General features: G+C 36.6%; 1 protein-coding gene across 1 annotated transcript; it reads right to left on the reverse strand.

Moving 5' to 3' along the window:
* Positions 1 to 580: 580 nt before the first annotated feature.
* LOC107574114 (interferon-induced very large GTPase 1-like) lies at positions 581 to 14,439 on the reverse strand. Its single transcript, XM_016260583.1, has 3 exons — positions 11,205 to 14,439; positions 9,746 to 11,129; positions 581 to 722 (listed from the first exon to the last, which is right to left on the reverse strand). The coding sequence occupies exons 1-3, from the start codon at positions 14,437 to 14,439 to the stop codon at positions 581 to 583; spliced, it is 4,761 nt and encodes a 1,586-aa protein (XP_016116069.1).
* Positions 14,440 to 18,744: the final 4,305 nt, after the last annotated feature.

Genomic DNA, 18,744 nt, shown 5'->3' on the forward strand with positions numbered 1-18,744 from the left:
CAAATTGTACAAAAACATTGTTTTATTTAATGAAAAACTCTAAAAGACAATTCAGTTCAGTAAATTTATAAAGTTAATCTTTACGAATTAATTAGTTCAATTCAGCTATAAGGAATTTTATAGCACACAAAAGTTTCATTATTCACTTTGTGTCAGCTTGATGTTGATTTAATAAAATGTAATATCAGTAAAAATGTTGCAAAATTAATACATTATGAAACAAAGCCGATTCGGCAATAAAGCAGCTCTGGAGAAAACAGTGACATCATAATCCAACTCAATTCAATTCAAGTTTTGTCATTATGCAATAGTGTCAGTACAATCAAATCAATATTATTACTGAATATTCAGTGTCTTTTAAACCCCAGCTAAGCAAGCCAGAGGTGACAGTGGAACCCAAACTCCAGCAGGTGACTGAAACGAAGAAAAAACACCTTGGGAGAAACCAGGTGTAGTCTGCTCAACTCTCCTCTGGTTAAATTAACAAAGATGGTGTGATTATGATTTCAGGCTACATCACTAGTGAGATTGTGGACTGATGTCATTCAGAATATTTCATTCAGCTGCTACTGCTTGAAGATCAGGATACATCATGCTGGCGTTTGGTCGGAGGAGAAGTTGTAGTCCGTCCAGCAGGGCTGCCGTTTAGCCAGTAGAGGACGACTGGTTTAACAGTGACTATAAGCAAGATAAAACTGCATTGTGGTCCTAGCAGCTCCTGGCTGTAGAAGAGTGAGACAAAAACACTGAAATAAGTATTAAGTATCGGTGTCGACTTTTTCTTACAGCACCTGTAATCACACAAGCACATTTTCATACAAAATGTCATGACATCTCATAGCAAAGATTACTGTTAAATGTAGGATGTAAAAGTAGGTTTGTAAACATAACTTTAAATGTTGATATTAATCTTTTGACACTGCATATTTATTACACGTTATAAGTATTTGACAAACTAGTTGGCTAAATCAAGTTTAAAACTCTATTTAATCTTACTTTTAAAGATGAAGTAGAATATCGAAGGATGATGTAGAATCAAAAACCAGACTGGAGCACTTGAATGAGCTGTAAAGTTGCAACAGAACACACACACACACAGTATCTTAGTATGTTTTAATTTCATATAAATGATCTGAAACATTACAAGAGGTGGGGAATATATTTTTAAAGAAAAATCGACACAAACTAGTATACCACAACCAAAGATTGCTGTTAAATGTAGTTAGGTTTGTAAACATTTAACCTTAAATATAGAGAATGGGAATCTATGTCATGCCGCACCGCCCAGCTTCCGTAATGAGTCCGCTAGCTCATTTCATATGTACTAAAACAGGGGTGCCCAAGCTCGGTCCTGGAGGGCCGGTGTCCTGCAGAGTTTAGCTCCAACCCCAATCAAACACACCTGAACCAGCTAATCAAGCTCTTACTAGGCATACTAGAAACTTCCAGTCAGGTGTGTTGAGGCAAGCTGGAGCTAAACTCTGCAGGACACCGGCCCTCCAGGACCGAGCTTGGGCACCCCTGTACTAAAACAACATTAGGAGGAGAGGTGGGGAATATATTTGTCGAAATACAAGAAAAAATTTACTTGAACTAACGTTAATACTCTAGAACAAAATTTAAGTGAAAAAAAAATACATTTATTCTCACCTGCATTTATTCCTGAAGAGGGGTGAAAAATTACCTACATATGCGATCAGGAATGGATTCAAATCCGGATAGCCAACTAAACTACCCGTCTCACAGGAAGGAGGAGATCCCGTCCAAATAGGCCTGTTATTACTCAAACGATATAAAGAGCTAACCTTAACTGGACATAACACAATGCAATTTCAAAAATAAAAAAAGCCAACAAAGCAAATAACTACTTTATTTGTACAGTTGCCAGTAACATTAACCAGTTATTCTCTGGTGCGTTTTTTGGTATTTTCGCCTAAATTTGACATACTCAAACTCAAATGCTTACCCCACACACATACAATGGAGGAAATGAAAAAAAAAATGGTTTCATTGTAAAAAAAAAAACCTTCAAAATATGAGTGTAATTCTTTATAAATAACATTATTGTAATATTTGAAAAATATATAAACACAAAAAAACATAGGCGCTTTTGGATTTTTAAAAAAATATATATTTTTAAATCTGTAATTCAGGTTCTATTAGGCCCAGCTCTCTGCAATTTACTTTGTTTGATGCCAAAATGTACCAGAAAAAATAATCTAAACAGGAGTTATTGCATTATATGTGAAGCGAGTAAAATTTTCCTTTTTTGCATATACATGTGTCATTTTGAGTTTCCTTTGCAAAAGCAGGCTTTATAAAACACTTTACCCCAATAATTCTATTTTACTATGTGCCATAAGCACTTTTCTTGATTATTGATTGAATTATGTTTAATTTTTATGTTTTTCTAAGTAGTAATATACAAAATGGCATAAGCGAATTGGACCAATTTCACATTTTGTGCTTTCTACAATCCAGTGTTATTCTTTCAGGATACAGAAGACTTATAAAATAAATCTGGTCCATCACAATCTAAAATAGAATCCACATCCTCCAGCTTTATATCATTCCATTTATGTGCATTCTGTATTGGTATACTGATTCAGAGCATCTTCTTACCTCATCAGCTGAGCCATCCCTGTATACCAACATCTTTGCATCCCTGGACCAGATCTGAACTAAAACGATAGCCGCGGCTGCTATGAACTTCAGAGCGTGAAACAAACAAATAAATGATCATTCACACAGCACTATAATGATTCCATGTATATTTACTGTAAATTTACTGGAATGCATAATGTACAGTCCTTTTCTGTCAATAAACAGTTTTATCCGATTGTTAGCTGTGCTATCACGTTTCAAAATAAAGATTCAAAGTTCAAAAACGGAACTGTGGCAGAAAGTGCGCATGTAATCTCTGGTGCGCATCTGGACAAAACGCTATATAGCACACCGATGGAAGCACGCAGAAACGTGAAAATTGTCTTGTTTGAAAGAAGATATCCTAATCTAAAAGATAATATAGAGTATATAGATATTTGCGGCTGACTGAAGCAGTGCTACAAGTAGGAATGTAACCCATACGAAAATGTACTTAGAGGTGAGAAATGTCACATCGCGATTCTATTGAAGATCATTCGATCTGTGATTGTCACACAATGAAATAATCTACATAGTCAAATTCCGGAGAATGAGAGCTTTCTTGTGATATATGACTTGACTGTTGACTGAAAAATATATAAAATACACATTCTTCGAAAAAATTATTCGCAATGGTTAGGCGGAAATTCGTGTGTGGGAAGAATACATTTCTAAGCTTTATTTTACTGCTTTATGAATCCTAAAACCAAGATTTAAAATGAACCCATATATGGGCTGATACCATATAAGGAAAGCTATGTAAATGAAGCATAAACATCTTTATCACGCGATTATGGATCCGTTTCCAGTTTAAATAGTTTTAATAAAGCATATTTTAAAAGCATTCTTACTGTGCGTTAACACCGCCGCCGTCGAGAGCGTCAAAAATTGCTCTGGCCGCCCTGCCAACAGTAGGCGTGTTTCCATTACCCTTCAAATTGCACAAAATGAAATTGCGAATTGAAAATACGCCTATTGGAAACGCGTCAATTTTGCAAAAACGCCCATATATCGCAAAAAAGGTTTTTACGCTCGCATGAGGTGGTTTTTCAGGCAATGCGAAAAAGGAATAATTTGCAAAACTGCAATGGAAACGGCTTTTTCGCATTTACAGGTCACATGGCGTATGTAAAAAGTCATATGATCATTCTTCAATGTACTATAACCTCCAAGAAACACTTCACACGTGGCCGCGCTCCAGTATAAGGGGCTTTCCTACCATTAATGCTTAGACAATTTACACTGCACACGTCTGCAGTGCAGTGTAGCTCTGATACGGTCACTGAAGCTGATTACGGCCACTCAATGCTTGTGTTTATGTTTTTATACAGTCTATGGTTTATTCCAGCCACGCCACGCACGTTTCTGAAGTGGCTCTCTTTGCTGCTTCTGTAAAGATACACACATAAGCCTCCTTTGAATAAATATAGCCAAAATCCCACCAAAATCCGTTGCCATGATTTATCGCGAGAGGCAAAAGGTTACGTTTAAGTCGCATAACATTGGTTAATGAAAACGTCGTCATTTCGCAATACTTTTTTATCGACATTCAGAAATATCACCAAAGTTTTGCGCAAATCTGTAATGGAAACACGCCTACTGTTGCCAACGTCTTTCAGTGGAAAGTAGCTTAAGCCAGCTTGAAAAGTCGCTAAATGTCGCTTGATGATGTCATACGCTAATTAACATATTCATGATGTCATCACATCGTATTGCCTTTTACATTTGTTTGTCTCTCTGTGCTCGCACATTGTATTTTAATTTAGCCAAATTCTCAATAAAACTGTTTTCATTTATATATTTTACTGTTTCTGTTCAGACAATGGGATAAATATGAAATAGTGACTGAAAAGCGGGCCTTTAAGACTACACCAGCTCTCCCTTCCAAGATGTTAATCTGCACAAAAATCCCGATTTATAATTGAGCCATCGTTTGATGAAATTAAATACACATAAGATAAGACCAGACAAAGACAATTCCTGTGCTGTGATTTTGGCTATATTTGCATGTAAAATCAGAGAAGCAAGCAACATAATCTATTTTTACAGAAAGCGTTGCTTCTCTGCCACTCGCTGAACAGAGCAGACGCAGATAAAGAGAGAGAGAGGTGTGTGCGGTGGAAAAGCAAGTCCTTGCGCCTCGCGCTTGGGAACTAATGTGGTCGGAACCAAAGTTTACAGGGCTGCCTTCTCTGGAATCCTCTCAAGTGGTGGACTTCTACGTTCCGATTGGTTACCGGCGAACCGCGTCATAGCTCATTACCATAAAGTTGACATGATTTCAACTCCCCTCGACGCCCTCAACGTCCAAGCAGTGTTGCCAATTTAGCAACAAATTTAGCTATTTAAAAAAATTAATTTGGCAACATTTAGCAAATTTTGATAAGTGACTCAAACGATAAAAAAGGCACTAATTTTCCATTTAAATTACACAAAAAGAGGAAACCAAATGTGCCTAGCAGTACACAATTCACATGAATTAAGTTAGCTGCTATTAGCAATTGTTTAATTTAATAATAATAATAATAATTGAATAATTGTTCATTTATGATACACCTTGTTAGTAGTTTGTACTTGAGATTGTTGATCAGTTGATCAAGAAAAATATCTAGAAAAATGAAAAATGTAGTAATTTTCCAGGACATTATCCATAACCCGAAAACACAAAATACAATGCGTAATTTAAAATAGGTAAAAAAAACATGTGAATAATAATTATGGAAAATTCCTTCATATTAATAGATTTTGCCCTATTTTTACAGACTTTTCTTAGAGTGTAGCATACGAACTACTAATAATACACTGCTTGAATCTATAATTGTTCAGAATGAGTAGTTTTACTAGTTTACTAGCTAATAAAAATTGTAATTGTTAAAAAATGTGAAAGTCTTAAATAATTCAATGTTGCATTTAAAATGTGTTATTTATATTTTAATATTATATTATGCATTTATATTATTTTATAAACACATCTAAATTAACATATTTACATTTTTAGTTTTTTACTGAGATTTGATGCAGTGCAATTTTGCATCGTGATTACGCAATGACGTCACCGCGCAATGACATCACGTCATTTAGCAACTTTTAGCAACAAATCAATTTTCCTTTAGCAACTTCCCCTGAAAATTAGTTGGCAACACTACGCGTCCAAGACGCACCGCTGCTCGACGCCGGCTCACATTGAAAATGAATGACTTCCGGCCACTTTGGATCTACCGACTTGAGGGCGGATCCGCCCCGGAGTCCATTGCTATCAGGGATGTGTTTAAGTGACTTAGAACAACATAATAATATTGAAAGTATTCTGTACACAGATGTAAAGTACAGTACTATTACATACAAATACAGTTCTCTCATAAATCACACTGTATGTCAAATATTATGTCGAAAATTAAACTTCATAGAGTTTATAGCGCAAGAGCTGGTGATGAAAATGTCAACAATAAGTTTTATTGGAGTATACTTTATAAGAAAGTGTATTTAAGTTTAGAAGAAAAATAAATTTCAAGTGCATTAATGCACATAGTATACTGTATATTATAGACTAATTACATTTATAATACATTAACAAATTACATTTTGGAGAACACACTTAAATTGAAATTAAAATAAATTATTTTACATGTGCTTTAGTATATTGATAAATATATCAAAATAAGTGTACTTATTTAAAACACAATAAAATCATAATTATGTAAAATGTACGTTTAAGTAATACTTAATTAGACATTATTATAAAGTGCATTTTTAAAAAGTGCACTTAAGTATATTAAGACCTATCATCATTAAAATGTACTCTCTTTAAGTACACTTAAGTGGCCTTTAATTTAAATTATATTATTTTATCTGCAAGTGCACTTTTTAAAAAGTATACTTTTAATATTTGAAGTACACAAAAAGTACACTTTTACTGCAAGTAAGCACACTTCTTTTTCACAGGGGACATCCGGGAACTTCTCGCCTACTCTTTTAGGAATACTGAGGTTTCGGACATACTAATCTCTTCACGTACTGTTTTATACCTATATAGTAGGCAAGTAGGCATATTAGAACGCAACTTAAGTATACGTACGTCCGAATCTCGCGAGAATTAGTGCAATTTTCACTTACTCTTTTATGAATACTTAGGATTCAAACATACTCATTTGCTTGCCTACTGCTTTTTGCCTACTATATAGTATAATATAGTAAGTATGCCATTTCAGACGCAGCCAATCTCTGGTTACTCAGCCCTCCTCTTCTTCTTCTGTGGGTTTAATGGCGAGTTGCATACCAGCTTTTAGGTGCATATCGCCACCACCTGTGCTGGAGTGTAAAGTGATTTCAGTCTAGGCGTGCATGATAAAATCTATATTCTGTTCTTAAGATCACTAGTTTTAATGAATTTTAAAACAGCTTTTATAATTTTACCTGATGCTTGATTTGTATTTAATAAATTTCTGATTGTAAATTATTTGCACACCATGTTGCAGAGTTCTCTTAATAATTAATTCCTTTCCTGCTCATACCTACAGTATGACAAATTAATAACACATGTTCTACTGTTTCCTTTACTTGGCATGTTTCACATAATCCTGTACTATGTTTACCTATTATATAAAGAGTCCAATTAAGTTTAGTATGTCCCATTCTTAGTCTTGTTAAAATAATCTCAGCCCTCCTCTACACAAAGTAATTTATTTTGACGAGGCCAGCCTAAGGGTGCATCTCAATCAGCTCCCTACTTCAGTAGTCAGGCCACTGATTAGGGATTTGGCCATTTTAAGGGCTGTCTCAATCACAAAATACTTACAGTAAAATGATCAATTGCTACTGCAGATCTTATTTAGCTGGTTTAGTTGTGTTTGATCAAGGTTGCAACTCCAGGAACAGGATTGGGCACCCTTGGTGTACACAATATACTAATTTACAAGCTTTGGAGCTGGTTGAGACGCACCCAAACACTGATGTTGATTTGTGTGTGCTTCATAGATGTTTGTTATTCTGGTGAGTTTGAGGCCGAGTGAGTGAGAGAGCCTGGTGTGATTGTGACAATAAGATTTGTATGCTGTGTTTTAGTGATTACTCGACAGCGTTGTCAACATTAGATGTTACAAATACACCAGGGGATAGAATGTTACATTTAGTTGTGTTATTGTTGCTGGTAAGAGTGGAGGAATTAGAAAGAACCATAGCAAATAGAAAATCATGCCAAATCAGGTGTTTATTGACCACAAGCCGAAGCCACTACACAGTGTATAAGCTATTTACAATGTAGCAATATTCAATAAAAAAAAGACAAAACGAAATACAAATAAGTGAGGTGGAAAGGAACTAGAGTGGCGCCAAATAAAACAAAACAATTCCCATAAAATATTTTCCCAAAACCTTCTAACCAAAGAAAAATGTAAAAGATAAACCCGAAATCTTAAGTGCACACAACACTACATATAACAAGGGATGGCGCAAACTCCTTGCCTGGTATGATCTAACAGTCGATAACTAGAGGTAATATGTATATCTCGCGACTTGCTTACCTGTTCTCTTTTCCCCAGATAAAAGAACAGTAAACTCTTATCAGATACCAGCATAAAGTTAAACAGTACAAAGTCAAGTGCTCGATTCACAAATTCACAAGCAATCACTTAACACATGATACACAACACAAAATACTCGCACACACTGAACTGCTCAGTAAGGCGCACAGAGAGACCTTCATATCAGCCGAGTGGCACTGGATTGGTTGCAGAGAGAGAGGACACCCTAATGATGATTGACAAGTGATTCATCTACTCCACGAGGACCTGGGAGTGAGACAACGAATAGGAAAACAATAGCGAGAGAAAAAAGAGAAGGAGAGAAATACAAACATACATGAAACGTAACATTAGGCTAGAAAAGGGCTGCAGAGTTAGTATGTGTAATTTGAGGTCAAAGAGATGAGATCGCTCTGCTTACAACAAAGAAGAGAGACATATATTAGAGCAACTTTATAATTATTCTACAAGAAAGTTTGTTGCATTTGATGAGGGGCGATGCAAACAAAAGAAGAGCTTGCTAAATGAGGAGAATGTCAAAAACAGGCTTGTGTTGTATTGCCTATGACTTTTGTAATTTAACTTACATTTTTTATATATTTTAACTGCTGGGATAAGAGATTCAATCAATATATCATTATATTGACTGTTATTTTTAGAGAAAAAATAAATTCAGTAAAACTTTACAATAGGGTTCCATTAGCTAATGTTAGTTAAAGTATTAACATGAACAAATAATTAACAATACATTTATTACAGTATTTATGAATCTTTGTTAATGTAATGAAAATACAGTTAACAATAATTAATGAAAATATAGTCGTTCATTGTTAGTTCATGGTAATTCACAGTGCATTAACTAAGGTTAACAAGCACAACTTTTGATTTGAATAATGCATTAGTAAACGCTGAAATTAACGTTAACTAAGGTTAAGAATGAACAATACTTCAACATCATTTATTAGTTCATGTTAACTAAAGTAGTTAACTAATGAACCTTATTGTAAAGTGTTACTAAATCTTCCTTACAAGGCATTAATGGCCCATTGAGCAAGAACAGACAACAGATGAGTTTTCTGTCCAAGTTGTAAGAATATTTAATATGCTTGTTATAACTGAGGCCAGTCAACCTACTTCACCTAACCTGTGAATAATAAAAAAAATCGTAAAATTACACCCCAAAACCACATCTTTTAAAAAAATAACTTATTCTGAATAAATTGGCACAGATGACATGTTCTTGCACTGTCTAAACTCTTTTCAGTGTTCTACAAGGAGACTTCAAATGAGATCAAAGTTCAGATCTCTAGAAATGTCGGCATCTTTGATTGAATGACTGTCTTTTTCTCTGCAACCAATTGCCTCTAAACATAATTGAATATTTCTTCTATTTCTGTCAGCGTTAAGTTCTTTATTCTTTTTCATATTGTCATGATGTTTTCTCTGATAATAATCCTATATCTCCAGGTATTGTTGGTGAAGAAGCTCATTTACTTTCCTCTTTGTTTCTCTCATTAATTTAATATTTAATTTTTGTGCGTATAAATTCATTTAATATCTTTCCCAGTGTTTCTTTTCTCTGCAAAGTGTGGTTTTCATCTAAACTTTTAATTGCATCATTTTTTGTGAATTTTTTCCAATATTTTGGTATCTTTCCACTCCCCTGAAATGATGTATTGTAGTGTTTTTCCAAATCTTTTTGGAATGTCCACACAAACCACTTCCAGTAGGGCAAATCAGAGAGATCAGGGGTGATGCTCCACTTTGCGTAAATACCTTCTGCACTTCTATATTCTTTAAATGGAAACCACTGACCTGATGATTTAAAAAATTTAGAACTTTTCACTACAGAGGAGCAAAATTCTGTACAAAAATTCTGTGTTCCATCTTGATAGAACCCATTGAGTCCATCAATACGATGAAAAGGAACACTGTGATCTCCATCATGGTTTTCTACTGTGTTGGTGCAGGTGGCTCCACAGAACGGACACTGAACCCAACAGCACTGACAGAAGTGATCAATCAGAAGCTCATCTGGTCTGTCCTTGTAATCCAGCTTCCAAAGAAAGTCATTGAAATGATTGTTGATTTCAGAAATTACTCCAGGAATTTTATTCTTCATCACATCTTCTATGAGGTTGAAATCATCAACATCATCAAGTTTCACTCCACTAATGTCTTTTTCAGTGAAGATCAGGTAATCTGAGAGCTGCTGTGTGAAACTACTCAACCACAAACCAGCATTTCCTCTGTTCTCTTGAACATGTTCAGTGGATTCATGTGCTGCTTTCAAGATCTTCTGCTGCAGGAGTTTAATGTTCTCCTTTATCTTGGGTAAAACACTGACACGGAAATGATCATTGATGTACTGACTGACTTCATCTCTGATGAAACACTTGAAGTGATCTCTGTGATTATGAATGTAGTCTATGTATTTGTCAAAATCCTCCTGTTTTGCCAGATTCTTCAGGATGCGTTTCTCCAGATCTGATCTGTTTCCATTCAGTGATTCACAATTTTTCATCATTTCATCTGATAAATCTCTGGCAGTCTTCTTGTAGACACTCTGCTCCATGGGCTCTTTCAATTTCTGACAGATGATCTCACCAAAAATAGCAGCTGATGTTGTTCCATGACAGTATTTCTGGAAAATACTGCAGTACTCTTCTCTCTTCCTCTTTAAATAGAGAAAAGGATCATTGGCTTCCCTGAACAGTCTGTGTTGGTCAGTGAACATCTTGTTTGCTCTATTACAGATGGAAAGAACCAAATCCATGAAGAATTCATTCTTGAACACATATTTCACTCGTCCTTCCTCATGGTCTGTTACCCTTGCCTTGATGTAACCTGTGATTTGTTGAATGTAGCTGATGTTGTAGCCCATCTTTGAAATGTTAAATGACTTAATCATTGTGTCTGTCTGTTGATCAACATCTGTGACCAATGATTTTATTTGGGCTTCATCATCTTTAGAGAGAGGACCATAACCAAACAACTCTTTTGCTGATCTGTAGGCATTTTTGAAAGCTTTTGTAAGTCCACTGGATTTCTTTAATTGTACATAGTCTGAATAACTTGGCATAGTGAAAATATTCCTGCTCTTCCTCCAGTGATCTACAGGAACACTTTCATAGATGTCACTGAGGATTTCTCTCACATCCCTCATTATGTCAATATCTTTGATTGGATGAGCGTCTCTTGTGATCTCATTCATCCACTGTTTCCAAAATGAATCAAACTCTTTCTTCAGTGTTTCTTCATCATTTGTTCTCTCTTTGAGTTTTAAGGCAAGTACTTTGCTCTTTTCATAGAGAGTATTTTCATGATGTTTCCTCTGAGAATCAATCTTTTTCTGCAGGTCTCGCTGCTTAAGAACGTCATTTAATTTCCTCTTTGTTTCTCTCACAATGTTTTCCTGAAGATCTTTGATTCTGATTTCAAATGATGCTTTCCAGTGAATCAGTATATTTGCATCTGTGTCTTTCTCAAAGAAATCTGACATGGATTTTTTCACATTTTCACTTGTCTTTTTCAGTTCTCTTTGAAGATCAGTATTCTCAATCTCATGAATTGCTTCGTTTTCTATTCTGTTATGTAGTTTGTTCTTAATTTCCAGTATGGCACTGCGAAGACTCCAGGTCCACTTCCTGTATTCTGTCTCCAGTTTCTTGTAAGCTGCAATCTCCAGAGAATTTCTGAAGCTAAACACAAATCTTTCATTTAGTAATGCCTCCCAGAGATCTTGAATACGATCTTTCATGTGTGCCATTGTCATTTTAACTGATTTTGAGGCATGAGACATAATAGTTTTCTTTAGTTCTTGAATATTCTCACAGTAGTTTGGGTTTGGTGGTGCCATTGGTGGGTTTCCCTCCCAGAGCTGAGCAAAATACTTCACATCTTTCTGAACATCAAATCTAATGACATCACTGAAACTTTCTGCATCACAGACTTCCTCTTTAGCAGCGAGTTTTGTCATCTCATCCAGTGTCTCCTGTAGTCTTCTCCTTCCATCCATGTTTTTCTCTCCAGCTGTGACATCTGAAACGTTCTGATGCACAAACACACAGCTGGGGAACAGATTCACCTTCTTCATCCTCAGGAAGGCCTGAACAACAATCTGAAGAATGTCCTGCAACTCAGATGGGTTTTCTCCAAATATGTTGATTAATGTCACATTACCAAGACCCACAACAAATGTGGCCAATTCATTGTCATGATCTCTTATTGATCTTCCAGCTAGTTCTAGAGCATGAAGACCCTCAGTATCAACAACCAGAATATAGTCAAAGTTCATCTGTGTTTTCATCTCATCTGAGATTCTGATCAGCTGCATGAAAGCTCCTCTGGTGCACCTGCCAGCGCTGACGGCAAACTGGAGTCCAAACATGGCATTCAGCATGGTGGATTTCCCAGTGCTCTGAATTCCTAAAACTGACAGCACAAAGACTCTCTGGTCTCCCAGTTTCTGGATGATTTGATCTAGAACAGCAGAGATCCAGATCATAGGAACATGAGCAGCATCTCCATCCATCAGCTCCAGTGGAAATCCAGAGATCATCATCTCTGCTGCAAGACTTGGGAGAGAAGAGAAGTCAATCTGCAGGTCTTTCTTGTTCTCCTTCACAGATGAGCATGATTCATAGATCTGACCAATCTCCCTCATGATGTGCTCCAAACCAAAGTTTGCATCTTGAAGTTCTTCGGTTATTCTCTCAAATTCTGATTGTTTTTGGGCCTTTAGATCAGATTTGTCTTCTTTTTCTTTCAGTTTTAGGATATTTGACCATGCTTCATCATATTTGTTATGTAGATCACGAAGTTCAGCTGATGTATGTTCATCCAGGAGAATTCTGAGCCATTTAAGAAAAATCATTTTGTTTGAAGCATCTGAGTTCATTTCTTTAATAAATAACTTAATAAATTCACTGATGTCAGATTCATGTTGCTGTTGACGTATTTGATCCATTTCTGTCTGTTTTCTACTTATTTCCATTTCTATTTCATCTCCTCGAAGTCGATGTAGTTCTTTGTTCTTCTGACTCCACTGTTGCCACAGTTTCCCCTGATGAGGTAGAAATAATTCTTTGATTTCTGTCTGATCTTTCTTCCCCAGTAAACTCATCATCTGCTTTGCTGCTTCTCTTCCTCTCCTGCAGTCATCATCATTTTCCTCATCTACTCTGATGTCTGAGAGTTTGGACACATTTTCAAGTCTGAAAGTGGAAGATGATTCTGAGAGACAATCATTTATAGTTTTTCTGAGTTCCTCAGATACATCTGACTGATTTCTTCCTTTCAAACCGATTTTGTATTTGCCTTTTCGGGTCTCAGTGGCAGCTGAAACATCCTCAGTAAAAAGACATATGAGTGGCTTTCTGTTCTTATACAGGTTTTGGATCTTTGCTGCGTTTCTGTCATTCCTGTCCAGTTGTGGTAGAAGAACAACATTTACTGAGGCCATTTCAGTGAGGATCTGCAGCTGTTTCTCATGGTCTCCTGCATCACCATGTAGATTACAAAAAGCTACACAGTCAGTAAATTTATCATCAACTGTTCCAGAGGGGCAGAACCAGGCGATCTCCACCACTCCATCAATCAGGACTCTGGTTCTGCTGCTGCCTGGGCAGTTCCTGTGGAAGAACGTGTTGTGTTTCTCATTGATCAGACTATTCATCAGCTGAGACTTGGATGAAGACACAGAGCCAAACCTGAAGAAAGACACCATTGGAGTTTCTGCCTTGTAGATCGGCTGGGTTTGACTGATGGTTTCATTGTTGGTGTTTGTCATCTTCCAGCTCTTGTTGATTTGTCTAAATGTCCAGAGAGGAAACTCAATCTGTTGTGTGAATGGATCAGGAACAAGCAGAGGCAGAGCGTACTGACACTGGGACAGTTTAGTCACCATAAGCTGCTTCAGGAAACCATCAGCACAATGAAACACGCCCATCTGGACATCCATTGGGTGAATGAGATCAGATTGGCTTGTTGCTTCGTTAGAAAAATTCATTTCTTTGAATATATCACCCTCGATTTCAGATGAGTCATTAGCACTTTGTTGTGTGTGATCTTTCTCATTGGTCTCTTTAGTTTTAATGTATCTTGCTCTGTAGTCCATCATCAATAGTTTTTGTATGTAAGTCTGAATCAGCTCATCTTCAGCACAAGACTCTTTATGGGACTGTAATGAATGTGCAGATAACTGATGAACATCTGCAGTTTTCAGTTTATTGAGGTGCCTGCCTTCAAGATGAAGCCTGTGAAATAGACTATTCATTTTTTCAGTTCCTGTTGTAGGTATTGATCTGATCTGACTCCTGTTTAAAATCCGTAATTTGCCCTGTTGAATAAATAAACATTTGAGTAATTTAGACATTTCTTACATTTTGTTAGAATAATGTTCAAGCAAACTTAATACCTTGTAGCAACAATTTGCTTCAGGGTCCTGATCACCCTGTTAGGGTTTATTTTGTGATAACACCTGGCTAAATGGACATTACCCCACTTATTACATGGCTGCTTGCCATGTAAGTAATTGGACATGAAATATTGATTTTAATTGTGATATTTTATTAGCTCTCTGTATTAGACTTAAAGACTATTTTCTGTGAAGATTACCATTACTGGTCTGTTATCACTTAATCTTGGGGTGTGTGGGTGTTATTCAGAAATATCTGACCACTGGATGGTGTGACTGACCAATAAGAATTGAGTTTTGCAGAGCACTGTGTAATAATATGGTATATACACAATAAGATGCAACACACCAATTTCTGAAAAAAAGGGCATGTCTTTCACCAAGTGTGTGGACTATTATTCTGGCCTTCATTGGCCCCCATGAGGTGACTCCATTTAGGCCACTGCTATGACTGAAGTTTACATCTCTGAGTGGATTTAATTCTTAAAGTTCTGTTAATTTCTTGTGAATAATTTTCAACCCAGGCTCATGAAAATACATGCCTCTATACATTTCTGCAACACCATTATTACATATACCTTACTGCACATTTCTCGGGCAGTTTTAAAGTGAAATTTCCAGAGAGTAGCACTAAAACATGCATTCAATATGTGACCATGTCACGTTTTTATTACACTGGTACAGGCATGTATTGCTGTGTTTTTATTATGCTGCTTGAGGTACCTATTGCGTTGTTCAGAATTCAAATATCCATGGAGTGTCGCTAAAAGTTAATGCTCTATTGTGTTGGAAAGATCCCCTACAGCAAATCCAACCCTAAACCTACCCGGTAGTGTTAACAAATGCAAAAAGTGATATAAAAACGCATTTGTTGATGCAGCCGTGCTATTTTAACCTTCTCAAGCGGATTTGAGCTGTTTTGCCAAACAGTAGTTTCACAGGGTTTGTACCAGAACTCTTCATCTCTCAAGTGCAACTCCATAGTGCGTGAACTACCGAGCAAACCTACTGAACCAGAAAACTCATACATATGAAGCTGTATATGTGATGCTAGCGTTCAAAAGTATGGAAGAAAAGTAATGACAAATGCCTTTGAAACAAAAAAGCATGTTTTTCAGACACGTAATGTGAAAGACACTTAACGTGCCTTTAAGTGAAAAGTCATGTTGAATTGCACTAACTGAAAAAAATGTATTGCATTAACAATGCTTGCATTTTAATGCCTTGTATTTTCAGGGCTTGCATTTTTAGGGGCTGAAGTTTAACATAGTTGTTTATTTAAGCTGTGAATATGTCAAATCAAAACATTCACACACATTTTCATAACTAAAAAATCAATTCATATTCACCTTCCAGAATTCATTTCTGAAATACTCAACCTGTTTAAAAATACGATGTATAATATTCGACAGGCAATTTTCGGTCCATTTTATTTCATTTTACAAATACGGTTCCACAAATTCAGTGGTTAAATTTCAAATTTCAATTCTGCATTGTACATCCGGAAACTGCAGGAATAGCAGTCGAGAACTGATGCATGATCTCCATCTGCTGTTGGTCACTCACCAGCAGGTGGTGCAAGCAGGTGGTGATGAAGACAATAGAGTGGGGGAACTATGACGTCAGAACCCAGAAATGTAATTCGCCGCGCGGGTTTCTTCAAGATTTTCCTATGGGGTTTTATAATGTTTTTTTTCAATTTATGAGTAAAATAAAGCCTGTTGTAAACATAACGTGACGATACTTTGACATTTTGTTCTACAATGCAAACTGCACACACGCACAGCCTAAACGTTCTTATTTAGTTACTTATTAAAAACATATGTTTTCAAAAATGAACATAACTGCTTCAAAATATGTTTTGGGTATGGATGTGTGTAATTTACGTTGTAGAACAAAACGTCAAAGTATTGTCACGTTATGTTAACCAAAGGCTTTATTTTACTCATAAATTGAAAAACTCCATTTTAAAAACCCTTAGGAAAATCTCGAAGGAACCCGCGGCGGATTACATTTCCGGGTTCTGATGTCATAATCCACCTGTTGCTATAGAGTGAGGGAACTAAGTAATTAATTCACAAAAACTGATTTGCAGAAATGGTGCAAGCGGTAAGTAGAAGATATGATTATCAGGGCCAGTATGTACAGTATATGCGGAAAAGCTGACTGTGTTCACGTTAATTCAACGTCTTCGCTGTTACTCGTTTCCCCGTGTTGCAGCTTTCTCTACTGCAGATGATATTATAATGCTATTTTACCCAATGCTAATGTACAGAAACTAACATTACATCTGAGGAAGACATATTGTTTTCAGTTGCTTAGTTTCCTTAACGTATCATGGCTTGTGTGATGCTGTGCTGTGGGGTTCCCTCATACGTCACACTCCAGGATTCCCCAATGACGCGTAATGTGAAAAACACTTAACGTGCCTCAGTGAACTAAAACAGCGATATAACAAAGATCTTAGTGTATACACCTTATTGATTATGCAAACTATATACAGTTAAGCATATGTAGAATATGAACGCATGTGCAAGGTTTCACAATGTTTCCCTCAGAAATCTGTTACAAAGAAAATGCTTCACGTGGCTCAGTGGACTAGCACAATGATAGCTATTAAAAGACCAAACTTAGAATTAGACATGTGCCGGTATTCGGTAATGCAATATATCTCGATAATGAACATGCACGATATTGTTATTTGCATTTTAAGAATACTTTTCCCATCAACTGGTTAAATGGTCAAATACGCATGCGCACTCTTGATGTAAACAAGCACGGATAAGAAGCGCATGGCTAAACGCGTGAAGACGTGCTGAATGAAAGCGCACATTCACTCTCTGACAGCAGATGGTGCTGAAAAGCAGAAATGCATCCGTTACCACAGAAACATTCAGATTTTTGTATTAGTTAACATAGTTAACATTAGTTAACACAGTGGTTCCCAAACTGGGGGGCGCAGCAAGGCTAAGGGACAATGTACAGTCAGCAGATTATTTTGCAAAAGAAACCTCTGCAGGGTGATAAAGACTACACTGGCTGCATGATAAGTGGGAAAAGTACACACTTGCCTGAAAAGTCAAATAATTGAACGCAAAATATTAATTTGACATTTTAATTACCTCAACATGACTCGCAGTTGTTGTATCAATAACAGACCATTAGATGTAGCGATTGAAGAATCAGAGTTGTATTGCAGGGAGCCATGTAGAAATATAAATGAACGATGCATGGTTCTGGGTTGTGGCTAGAAGGGATACAGCAAAAACCGGAAGCTAACAATAAATAGAATTTTCTACCTCTTAGATTGTGTTTTGATAACGTCTATACCTACCCCAAACCCAAAACCTCCCCCTTACAATAATGCAAAAATAGTAATTGTTGTACAGTGTGAGAAAAATTATTATATTGATGTGCGCGTGCCCAGTAGTTTTTGCTGTATGCCATCTAGCCTTAACCATGGTTCTGTTCTAAGTATGCATGTTATAAGTTTTTGAAAATACTGCCAGTGCCAGGTAAACGTAAAGCAGATTATGAATATACTTAAGATTCACAAATACATCTTCGTTTGTGTTCTACTGAAGAAACAAAAGTCACCTAAATCTTGGATGCCCTGGGGGTAAGCAGATGAACATCAAATTTTCATTTTTGGATGAACTATCCCTTTAACAAAGAATGGTGCAACAATGCTGTGTTAGTGTCAAAACACTGCTCGTCACTGGTAGAGTTTACAATTGTGAAGTGCCGACTCTTCTATCTGCCGAGGGAGTTCACGGCCATTGTTATTGTTGCTGTGTATATACCCCCTTGTGCAAACGCTAAGGACACGCTTTCGCGAACTGTACAGTGCTATCAGCGAGCAACAAACAAACAACCCTGATGGCTTTTTCATAATATCCGGTGACTTTAATCACGCAAACTTAAAGACAGTTTTGCCAAACTTCTACCAACATGTGAACTTTGCAACAAGAGAAAACAACACATTGGACTTGGTTTACACAACAGAAAAAAATGCATACAAAGCTGCACCCCGCCCCATCTCGGGTACTCAGACCACATCTCTGTTATGCTAATACAAGCAAACAGACCACTTCTCAAACTTGCCAAACCGGTCCAAAAGCAGATCACAGTATGGCCAGATGATGTTACCTCAGCACTACAGGA

This window comes from Sinocyclocheilus grahami, unplaced genomic scaffold (genome assembly GCF_001515645.1).
Source record: "Sinocyclocheilus grahami isolate Dianchi unplaced genomic scaffold, SAMN03320097.WGS_v1.1 scaffold2118.1, whole genome shotgun sequence".
NCBI lineage: Eukaryota > Metazoa > Chordata > Actinopteri > Cypriniformes > Cyprinidae > Sinocyclocheilus > Sinocyclocheilus grahami.